The sequence below is a fragment of the Poecile atricapillus genome, chromosome Z (genome assembly GCF_030490865.1).
Source record: "Poecile atricapillus isolate bPoeAtr1 chromosome Z, bPoeAtr1.hap1, whole genome shotgun sequence".
Lineage (NCBI taxonomy): Eukaryota > Metazoa > Chordata > Aves > Passeriformes > Paridae > Poecile > Poecile atricapillus.
The window spans coordinates 47,275,946-47,288,320 of NC_081289.1; the positions used below are offsets into that span (position 1 = coordinate 47,275,946).

Genomic DNA, 12,375 nt, shown 5'->3' on the forward strand with positions numbered 1-12,375 from the left:
ACAGTAGTTGCCCTGAACTCAGATATGGAGCAGGAGCTATTTTAAGTTCTAATAAACTTCTTCCACTGTTTTAAATAAAGAGCAGGAATTTGTTAACAGTGCATATCTACCAATGAAGATAGTAGATGCTAAAGCCATTGGCTTTCTGATCACCTGAAGAAAGGAAACTAATGAAATGATAGATGCTTCTTACCAAAAAAAACCTGTCAATTGGAACTAAGCTTCCCCTTCTTGAGGATAGAGAAGTATGGAAACAAAGTAAGGGACAGAATGAAGAGAAGCACTGGTTTACACCAAAGAAAATTAGGCTACAGCTAAGGGTAATCAGACTAGCAGTTACTTGCTTGTATTTTTCAGGGTAAAATGAGCAGCAGATCCTTTCCTCCCAGAGATGGTGCTCACCACGCAAGTCACTTTCCTAGTGGCTTTCCTAAGCTTTGTGGAGGTGACAGCTGATCACAGCCATGCCTGGTCCCTTGCATGGGCACCAAGGGGTGCTTTGTGGGGTGCTTCCATCTGGCTGCTGAGGGGCTCAGGCAGCTTTCCTAGCAGCCATGTGCCTGCTGGGCTCAGGTAGGTTACAGCCACCACACTGGCACGACTTACGACGCTGAAGATGCTGACGTGTTCATAACCTTCTCCAGGATGCTCCAACAATGATTAGGGCCTTCCATTCTCACCTGTGTTTCTAAAAATGGGAAACCAGGACCCTCAGAAACAAAATGCTGTGGTGCCACTACCAGTGTTGGACCAAGTAACTGTCTCATGGAGAAATGTCTCCACAAGTAGTTCTTCTGATGCCACACCATCTCCTGAGATGCAGCAGATGTCCTCTCCCAAACTGCATTACCTTACGGAATATTAGAGTTCTCCTAGATTGTTAACTGCTTCTTAATACTTTCCTTTTTAAAACTTCATTTTTTCAACTTGACATACACAATATCTTACTATTTTTGACAACTTCTTATGAGAAATACTTCTAATTGATTCCTCCACCTTGAAGAGAATGGTATCGGACTGTGGTGGTTTGGGTTCACCAATCGGAGTTTCCTGGCCAATGCACCAATTTATGTAGTGCGTCTGATGTTGGCCAAATGCCAGTGCACCCACTAGAGTATATTTACTCATTTTTCTGCTGTGAGATATGAATTAGGAGGAGTGCAAAACAGGCTAAAACTTTAAAGGGTATAAAGAAAACTTTAACTTTTAAGGAAGGAAGGAATTAAAAGGAAAAGGAAAAAAATAATAGGAATAAATAAATAAATAATCAGAATAAACTTTCAGAACAATTCTCCTCTCCCCCCACCTTTTCTTTCCCACTGATAACGTAAAGAGACAAAACCTGGTACTTTCAGTCAGTTTACCACCTCTAAAATAGTCTTTCTTTAGTTCTCTTAGGGAGAGGAGTCTCTCTTGCCATGCCATGGAGACTTCTCCACAAGAAACAGTTCTCTCATGGCTTTTAAATTCCACGAGTAGCCTAGAAATCTGCAATTGTGAAGTCCTTCCCATCTTTTGCAGCCTTCTTACAGCTGCGTTCATGGGTCATGTCAACTTATTGGGGTGCTACTTTAAGGATAAGATGTTCTAGCATAAAAACCAAACTTCTTTTCATCCACCCATGGTTTTCTTCTATTCCTGGGGTGAAGTTTCTCATCTCTCTCTGTTCAAGCTTCTCATTGGATTACAGCTACTACAACATCTGCTTATTTCAACACTGGTGCTTCTGCTCAGGACTGTGGTTAGACTGCTACAACCCCCTAATGCATTTCATGAATTACAGGGATAAAACAAAGTCTGATACACCAAACTGTATCTTCAACCATAGCCTTACAAAAGAATTTCACCCCAAAACTAAGGTGTCTCTTCACTCCCCTCCCATCTAGAATTTGGCTCCTTCTTCACTGACCTCAGTGTCCCATGTTGTTTTCTCTATGTCTTCATCCTTTCCTCCTCCTGATTCAGGAGAGAATTGTTGTTCTTAGATTCATTTGTTCTCAAGCTTTATGAATTGAAACAGTTTCTGTAGAGTTCTGCAGCGCTGAAAAGTTGATCTCATCCAGGCTCTGCAATCGAGGAATTGCTGTCTTTTGCTGCCGGCACCGTGTGAGTCGCGCTGGCTGCTGGAGCCATCCCTGCACCTTTCCTTCATGTGGGGCACCAGAAACAAGAAAAGCTGCTGCTGCTGCTTTTGTCCTTCTGCCCACTGCATGGCTGGCTGAAAGCAGCTAAGCAAACAAAGTTCATCATGAGCCATGCCAAGATAGCTGCAGCTGCATGGCACTGCCCCGGTGTGCAATGGCAATTTCGGCCGCGCAGTCCTGGCCACGCGGCCACTCCCACCCTTACCATATGCCAACCATAGGGCACTCCAGGCTGTATGGTTGCTCTCAGCACTGGCTCCCGGTGGCAACACCAGAAAAAGGACCAGGGGGGCTGGGAGCAGGAGCTCTGCCACCCCTGGGAAGGGGCCCAGCCCCACCAGCAAGGGGCCCCAGCTGCCCCACTGGGACAGGGTCCAGCAGGCTCTCCAGTGAGGGGCTCAGCAGCCTGCTCTTCACCCCTCAGAGGGCAGAAATCTCAGCCCAGCTGTCGGAGCAGGACAGGGACGTAGTGTCTGTGACCAGCACAAGACTCAGATACAGTCACAAAAGCTCTAAAGCGTGGCTGGTGTTATTGGAGGTAGCACCTATACTCCTAGTGAGGCACATACTCTGGTAGGCACCTAAGCATGACACAGCTGCTTACTCACTACCCCTCAGTGGGCTGGGGGAGACAAAAGTAAGAAAAATAAGGAAACTCATGGGCTGAGTTAAAGACTATTTAATAGATAAAAACAAACAAGCAAAAAATTCCAAACAGAGAACCCTGAAGTGATACCAAAAAACCCACTAGCTCAGCACTATCCAACTAATACCCAGCCTGTCCTTGAACAGCAGCAGCCCTGGCAAACTCCTTGCCCCCATCCCTCGTTTATATGCCAAGCATGATGTCCCATCACTGGGAGTCAGCTGTCCTGGCTGTGTTCCCTCCCAACAGCTCATGCACTCCCAGCCTCCTCACTGGTGGAGGGGCAGAAAAGGCCTTGACTCTGGCTAAGCTCTGCTCAGCAATAGCTAAAACATCCCATTGTTATTACCATGTTTCCAGGAAAAACCTGAAGTGTACCAGCCACTATTAAGAACATTGAACACCATCCCAGCCACACCCAGTACAACCTTCATGACAGTGAAAAATGAAGGCAAAACTTTACCCTTGTCAAAATTGAAAATCTTGCAGACAAGGTGACAAGGATTTGGTCTTTCTCTGATACCTGGCATTACCTCCTTTCATATCAATAGTGGTTGTGTTGCTGATTTCCATCTTTACTGCTTACATTGTCACTCAAAGCTGCCAACTCACCCCAGTGAGTTAGAGGTAACCACTTCAGTCTCGGCAGACACTCTGAATTTCCATACTCCTTCAATTTCCACCTTCTTTTTAATTTTTTAAGGGTATCTGCAACATTAACAAGTGCTAGGAATAATTTCTGTTTACAGAAGCTCTGAAGGTGACAAATTAAATTCCTCTGTCACAGTATGTTTCTTTCCCCCAGTGTTCTTCCTACATCTTTTCAGAGCCCCATTAAGGCTGACCACTAGACCAGGGACAATTTTTTACATGACATGAAACTAATCCAAAATACACACTTGTAAAGCAAGCAAGACTAAAAGTCATGTTTCTTCCTTAAGTTAAGGGACTGCCATAGTATATTTTACTTACATCAACTGAAGTGTATACATCACAAAAGGTTAAATGCAAACATTCAACACAATCCCAAGTATTAGATGGAAAATCAGTTACCTATCACTTAGAAATGTGAATTAAACCTTTCACAGAAATAGCACTTTAAAAAATTCAAAAAACTCCCTAGTTCACAGGTAAAATTTAATCAATTGAAAAAAAAAAAAAAATTAAGCAAATGATTAGGCACAGTGAATGGGTTACCTCAGGCTGGCAGCTTGTCACCAGTGGAACTCTACAAGGCTCAATTTTAAAGCCAGTGCTCTTTAATGGAGATAGATAAGTCAAATATACACTGAGTGCATTTGCTGGTGATACTAAATTGAGAAGAGCTGCAGACTCCCTCAAGAGTAGAGAAGTCCTGCAGAGAGAACTGAACAGACTAACAAGCTGGGGGGCAATGACCAACTGCATGAAGTTTAACAAGGGCAAATGCCAGATTCTCCACCTGGGACAGGATAGTCCTGATTATTCTTAAAACTTGGGGAATGAGGAGTTGGATAGCAGCCTTGCACAAAGAGATTTGAGGGTGCCAGCTGATGGCAAATTATACACAAATCAGCAGTGCCCTGGCAGCCAGGAGGGCCAACCCTGTCCTGGGGGGGCATCAGGCACAGCATGGCCAGCCAGGCAAGGGAGGGGATTGTTCTGCTCTGCTCTGAGCTGGGGCAGCCTCTCCTTGAGTGCTGGGAGAAGCTTTGGGAGCAACAATGTAAGGACAGAAATCTATTTGTGTGCCCAGAGTAGGGTGATCAGGGTGATGAAAGGAGGAGCCTGGATGAGTCTGAAGGGTGACTTCACTGCATGCTACAGGTTCCTCAAGGTGGGCAGCAGAGGGGCAGGCAAAATGAATTCTCTCTGGTGAGCAGTGACAGGATTCCAGGAAATGGAACAAGGCTGCATCAGGGGAAGTTCATACTTTCTGGACAATGCTCCTAGTGGTTCACTGAGGAGGAGGGAGTTGGACTCAACCAACACTACAGGTCCCTCCCAACTTGAGATATTCTATGATTCTGTGACTGTGAATTTAGGTCTTACTTTATGGAAAAGCACTTGAAAACTTGGATATTTTTATAATGGTAAACTTAACCAGGCTTCTAACAAAGGAAACTCCTAACAAAGTGTACAGTAACAATGGAGATTTTTAATAAAAAATATATTACACACGATTTTATTAATTTTTCCATTAGCATTTCTAACCCAAAGTAGAAACTCATATGTAACATCCTGAAGGCTCTCTGTCCTGTAAGCAAGTAGTGAAGTGCTGTAGTTATGCTTCTGCATCAGAGAACACTTCTACTGATCTCAGTAAAACCAGGTAGTTGCCAGAAGGGGCAGGTCAGGTCTCGCTACTGCATCACAACAGTTTGCCTCTTTTCCCCTTTCTCCCTCCCCAGATTAGTATCCTGTAGGATCTATGAGCTGATTCCCACTCACTGTGCAGCCCACACAATTCCAGGTGCTAACAAGGGTAGTTGCAGGTCATCTCCTTGGAGCATTGTGAACTCTTAAGAAAAGCCAACTGCAAAACTTCCCCTTACTGACATGAGAACTAACCAGGTATCTCAGGAATCTGATGCAACACATATTTAATATACCATATCAAGATTTGCATGTGTAATACACTGTGATACATACAGTACCTTGTACATGCAAAATCATTGCCACTTTGTTTGTGTTTCTGCACACCATTCTGATGAAATCTGGAAATACTGAGTTTGGTTATTAGTCCTTTTACAGAGTTTCATATGTTCTAAATGTGAATGTATACAAAACAATCATTACACCTTTGCAACTGTAACTCAGATTATCTCTTTCCTAAAACATTCATAAAAATCCAGTATCTTAATAAATTTATTTGTTATTTATTATATAAATTTATTTTGGGTTTCCTCAACCATTGTTCCCAAAACTGCAAGTTGTTCTATCAGGTCAAAAGTGGTGCCAGACACTAACCAGATTCACCTAGGTTTGAAATGAGTGAATTTGAGGACTTAGGGATGAACTTTGTATTACACCTAATCCAAAGCAACCTGGGTTTACTGGAGAGGTGGTCCTGCTCATTTTCCTTGCCCATCCTCAACACCCCAATTCCTGCTCCTTTTTGAAGTTGGAAATAAAGATTACTCACAGCATCCTTATTGTTAAAACTGAAGATGAAAAGGCTTGAGAAGTTTTAAGTGGGGAGAGCGACAGAGTAGGAAAAGTGACCTTTCCCTGCTCAGTGGCTGCTACAGCTACATTCTGTACAGTGTATTCAAAATAGAGCAAACAGTAACAAAAAATGGAATCCATCCTACATAATACTGCTTACTAGAAATGAGTCATGATATGGAAAACACCAAAATTTAACAGGCATTCGTAGAACCTGCAATTAGAACATGAATACAGCACTTCTTACATCAAGAAGTTAATTGCTCTGGCAATTAGGGACTAGAGATAACCCATAGTGTAATTTTGTGGAATGTATCTGAATTTTTAAATTAAACCAGAATAAATAATTTAAATCGTAATTGTGACCAATTTTGCAAGTTTTCCCTTCTTATAGTATGTATGTGAACAAGATACATTTGTGCATAACTTGAGGAATGAGAGCAGCTTCATGTATTTTAATTGAAAACATAGTGTTTCAAGTTACACTTATAAGCATCAAAACATAAGTGTACAGAAAACAGATCATTTTTTTCAAGGTAACTGTGTAAGGTTTCAAAAACAGTTTGTTGCTTTACAGCATTTTTGAAAAGAACATCCTTTCAACAAGAACAGGTAAGATGATTACAATTGTGGAGACACGGGAACAGACACCTGAGCTGTTACAAAGGAGCGCAGGCCTTGGGTTCAAACCTCAAACAAGAGCTCCCCTTTCCCCACAAAAAGCAGATTTATGTACTGTGGCAGACACAATGCAGAGGATAAAAGCAAATTTTTGTCCTTAGTATGAGCCCTCTTTGAAGGACTCTGATACATCTTGGTTGGCAGCATCATACTGAGCAATGAAATGTTTGAGTTCTTCAACGCATCGCTCACCTATTTCATGCAAATTCTGCCTCAGGGCAAACTGAATGGACTTCTCTAATGACGGATCTTTATCAATTAGCATCTTCACTACCATGCCAAAGGTTTCACAGTCTTGTCTGTAGACCTAGAAACAACACATTTTAGAAAATTATTAAATGCAAAACTCTTTACATTAGCACAACAGCCCTTACTGAGTCAGATCCAAATGTAACAAAGGATATTGGATTTAACATGAGTTTCAGCTGTAAAACCTACTGGCCATTTCCTCTCTTCTAACCTGTGCTAATAAAAATTAAACTAGCTCAGCACTATCTGGATACCAAAAATAACTTTTATGGGATGAAATACCATAATAGAAAAATGAAGTTCCCCTTGCAGCAATATTTAATAAGTAACAGTAGAGCAAAGAACAAATGCTAAACCAGATTTTCTTCTCATTTCAATATATTTAAAATTAAACTGTGAAATGTCTAGCAATCTCAATCTTCATACACAGCACCAATAATTTAGTTTGTAATCTTTCCTAATGCTTTAAATGCCAGTTGTGTTTAAATAATTTCACGAAATTTTGTTTGTTTGTTGGATATCTGTTTCTTGTAGAAGTCCTTGACGAAGATGACTATAATTAGTTCGGATGCATTCATGATTCAATCACCAATGAGTCAATCACAAAGATTAAAGATGCCAGATGCAGCTCATTTTCAAAACTCTTAGGCCAATTCCCATTTAGAAAATACATTAGATTTTTGACCAAAGGTAAGTAAGTTTTCTATCTTCATACATCTTTTTTTGAGGAAAAAAAGCTAAAATGTTGATATTTTTCCAAGTATAATTATCTTTTGGTATTGTCTGCTTGTCTTTGAACTTGTGTTTCATAGAGCTGTGCAACCTTTTCCTTTCACATTTATCTGTATTATGGACAGAAATGATACAACTGTATGCAAGCAATTCCCCTTTACTAAAAATGAAAGAAAAAAACGAAGCAAAACACACCCATCCCTCCCCCAATAAAAATCCACCCTAAGAACCCATTCATAAGAACCAGTCTGAGGTCAGCTCAAGCATCTTCATGTCAGAAAAACAGCAAAAAACCTTCTGTACAAAAAACCATTCTGTACAAAACTAAACTATTTTTAGAAATACAATGATTATAATGATACCTGTAATGAAGACAATTCTCAAATGCTTAATACCATAGTCTAGGAAAACAGTTTAAGATCAGACACACTTTTCAAACACTGGTTGGCAAATAAGAGAACCTTCTGGAAGGAAATAATCTTCAGTGAGAGAGTAACAAGTCAAAAAGAAGAGTGTAGCCCAAACCAAACTTGAGCTCAACATTTTTAAGTGTGGAAATGCACATGGCATTTTTTCAGAGAGGTTTGTTTCCCACTTTGTAGTTCTTTGGTAGTAAAATAACAGCACAAAACCCCAACTCTCAGAGCTCATGCTCCACAGCAAGTAAAACACGGTACTTGGTAAAAGAACTTCAAACAGAGAAAATCTGCATTGCTTTTTTCTCTCTTCCCAAAGAAAAGGCTCAGAAAGAGCTTCATGGGGAGGTACCAAGGCTACACCTGAAGGAAATGCTCTACTTTTCATGGGTCTGCAAACTAATGGCAAACAGTGCTACCTGCTACTTCTCCCACTATACCACAAAGAACTAACCCAGATGAAATTCTCTGACTCTTAACATATAAATACTAGCTTGATCTAAGCACATTTTTCTTCCAAACTTTCACAAAAGAAGACTTGGAAGAGAATCAAGAGAGCCCTTGTCATTGCTGAATCTGAAGTCAGAAGTCACTCTGCTGTCACAACAATCTGGAAACTAAATACTTTCATCCAAGAGATGAACATTTTCAATACTTTGTGGCAAAAGATTTAAAAAAAATAGAATTTACCTAAATTAGGGGAAGAGGGCAAAGGTGGAGCAGGAAGGCACTTTTAACAACAAAAAACAAAGGAAACAGCTCAGCTCCTCTAACAATAATTGAGCAATTTTCTCTCAACAAGCTTGTTGCCCCAGCTGCTAATTCTGATCCTCCTGGTATAATCTGCCTCCTTCACAATTGTGCTGATAAATCTATTTGTATAGCTGCAATGTAAACTGCATCACTGAGGCGCTCCCTTCTAAAATTACTTCCCCCCCTCAATTAATGTGATTCAGTGATTCAATTCTAAAACCAGATGCATCAGCACAAAGAACTGTGAGCCATGGTCTAAAAGTGAAAACTTCACAAACCAGTTTATATCTGAAGCCAAGGCACAACTACCAACTTTCAGAGATATTACTATGCTTTACAGAAGGAAATGGAGACTATTAATTAAAAGAATACCAATATGTTGATTAATTACAGTTTAATGTACAATCAACTATTTGAAAAAATTGAAAAGCACTGAAAGCTCTTGAAAGAAGAATGGTGGCATGACATTAATATCTATTTTTACACAGAATGGAAGGAGGCTATTTCTGAAAAATAAGATGAGAATGTGATGCTTGAGGAAGAAAGAAAACGGCAGAAAAGATTCTAACAATGCAAGAAGAGCTCTCTATTAGGGAAAAATACTGGAAGAACTTGTGACCCAACAACATATGGAAATAACCCTATCTTTAAAATTCCAGCTGATACTGATTTTGAGCTCAGACCATGGAAAGCTCATCTGTAAACATCTGGAACTAAAACTTGAAAATGATTCCATGTGTGGAGAAAGAAGAAATAACATTTTTAAAATGAAAAACAAGAAAGGAAATGATACCAATGACACGATTATTCTGTCTGACATATAAATCAGATAATCCTGAAAACAGCTAGAGCCACAGGGTGATCATTTACCAAGGCCCTAGTGTACATTCATTCTCTGACCTAAGCTACAGCACCACCATAATGGAAAGAGCATGTAAAACTTTAGTACGTAGATGAAGAAGTAGTAACAGCTGTTCTGCTTCCAAATACATAAATTTATAATAATTTATAAAAAATTATAAAATTTATAATTTTATATACACACACTGTAGGTATGTATATATATATATATATACACACATACACACACACACACTCTTGCTTCTTCTATGCATGGCAAGTATTTAAGCTGAATTCAAGCTCTTGGAAGCATTTTCCAAAATCAGCACATCTGGCATCTGTGAGGTCATAGGATCACAAATATGCACACCTTTGTATTATTTTCATGGAATTTCAGAACGTTAGATAACAAGGGCATAGAGGCTCTGGCTGAGATCAGCCCTTTGGCATGATCCATTTTCCATGCAAGTACTTGATGCAAATATGAAGTTGTGATGCACCTGCAATATGCTAGCGAACACAACTCATTTATTTGAGGAAGCTAAACCAAAATTTTCACTTAAAACTGTTTAAACATAGCTAAAAGGCATTTACGTCCAGACCTAGTTAAAGAAATGGAGATGTCCGTCACCCAGGTTGGAGGCAATCAAGCCCTAGAACTCCCCAGGCAGAATGAAACTTTTGAGAACTCCCTCATCTACATCTATGCCAAGTTTTCTCAGTGAACTTCAAAGTGCCATCAACAATGTCTTGAATGTATGACACTGACATGGAAAAAATTATGCATACTACACATTCTCTTCTTCCAGCTCAGGTGTGGAATGTTAACCTCTGAACAGGAAGAAAGAGGGGCAGAAGCAAGCATGTGGGGACTGCTCATATCTTTGACTGCTACATCCCTCTTTCAGTGATCACTTAAAAATGGTCTTGGCTTAAACTGAAAAAAAACACTGAATGGCTTTGCTGATGGGTGAAATTACACATGGCTAGGGAATACCTTGATAACATGCCTACTACTCAAAATAAGTCCATATAATTTTCTGACTGGCACAGAATGCCTTTCTTCAAAATGTTCCAGAGCCGCATGTACACTTTGTGCAAAAAAGCTGTTGGACAATATAAACAGTAATGACACTGCAAACTAGAACTTAAGATGTCCTCCTGCAAATACAGGCTGCAGAAGAATCACAATAGCAATTTTGATCTCAAAATCTTACATACCTGGCCAAAACCCAGCTTTATTTCAACAGCAAGAGCAAATAACGATATTCAAAGAGGATGAGGACATCCTTATTTCATCCTTATTTCATCCCATGCACCAAGTTTCCCCAGCTCAGCTCTACAGTCTGTGCAAAGAAAGGTTTTTTTTAACCTCTCACAGTGACTCAGAACAGCTAAAACCACAGTATCTATTCTAAACAGGCTTTGAGGAAAAGGAAAACAAGAGAGAAGTTCTCTGATAATTGGAATGACTCTCTGGAAGACTAGTCCCACCAGGATACAAAAGTTAGCCTCTGTATCTCTCATGTCCACAGCTTGTAGAAAGTAGAATTGAGTAGCAAATGGGAGATGCAAATTTCTCCTGTCTTAGAAAGAACTCAAATGAATCTCCACTTCTCATTCCTGGGAGGGCTGTTCTAATAGACATACTTTATTTCATATGCAGATATTAAAACATTTTCATCTCCAAATACGATTTTGAATTAATATGACCTGGTGGCATTTTTTTTGAATGCTCTTGGCTTCATGGACACATGAAAGCCTCTTCAATAGAATTCATCCAGAGAATTGCATATGCCAGGCTTGAGCAGTTATATGCAGGAGATGGGCAAACTCCAGTGCAGAAAGGGGTACTTCTGCTCACAAAGACAAGCCGGACCAGCAAACACAATAAAGACCACATCTATTATGTGGATATGATGATTTAGCATGTGAAATTGATACCCATGATTTAATCTGTAATTTCCAACACCTTGCGCTTTTTCCTCACAGCCTTTCCTGGATTTTTTTTCAGTGTTTTCAGCATTCCATACATTTCAAGATTCATGTAACACTCTCTCGCCTCCACCAGAACTCTTTCAGAGCAACACGACGCAAGTCTAGACTCTCTGAGCAGCTCTGCACCATATGTACACAGCCCACCATCAGTGCCTGTGAGTCAGTACTTCATCTTCAGAGATGCCTGTTCTCAGCTCCTCATCCAAAGGCCAAAGACCCCCAAGGCTCAGTTAACATGGGGGAAGGAGCTAGGGTTGTGCCTCAGAAACCACGTTAAATAGCCTGCAACCTTTAGATACTAACTCACTTTGAGAAGACCCAACACGCCCAGCAATCACAACTTTGCATCTGTGATTCATGCAAGTTCTCATTTAATATATTAATCTTTCAGAAGACAGAAGCTTTTCAGTTACTAAGGGCACATTTCCCACAAGTATCAAATACTCCATGCAAGGAGGAAAGAAGCAACATGCTCACTGGTAGTTTGATTTCTCACTGAAAGGCAGAGCATCAACATGTAGAGCACAAGTACAGCACCAGTTTGAAAGCCATACCGTGTCCATTCCAGACACTCCATGAGCAAGCTGCTGGAAATTTCCCTCACTCCAGTGATGCCCCAGGGCCCCCCTACACTGGACTGAGATAACAGCTTTTGTTCCCTCCCCTAACCTATGATAGCTGGTTTGGTATAGCCCTCTGGTGGTATAAACCAGCTTCTTATTTCCCCCTCCTGAGCAGACCTAAAGTAAGTCTGACAAACCACTCCTGT

At 40.5% G+C, this 12,375-nt stretch overlaps 1 protein-coding gene across 5 annotated transcripts in view; it reads right to left on the bottom strand.

Annotated features, from left to right (window-relative positions):
• Positions 1-238: 238 nt before the first annotated feature.
• Positions 239-12,375, bottom strand: part of LOC131592900 (periphilin-1-like) — a 65,346-nt gene continuing 53,209 nt past the window's right edge. The window contains exons 10-11 of one of the 5 annotated variants that reach the window (XM_058864808.1): positions 6,811-6,925; positions 239-688 (exon numbers count right to left, since the gene is read on the bottom strand). In XM_058864808.1, the coding sequence (XP_058720791.1) occupies positions 603-688; positions 6,811-6,925 (201 nt within the window). In that variant the 3' untranslated portion in view covers positions 239-602. Of the gene's footprint in view, positions 689-2,654; positions 3,499-3,974; positions 6,926-12,375 lie in introns of those variants that run through there. The other 4 variants (XM_058864806.1, XM_058864805.1, XM_058864804.1 and 1 more) reach the window with 4 other exon arrangements.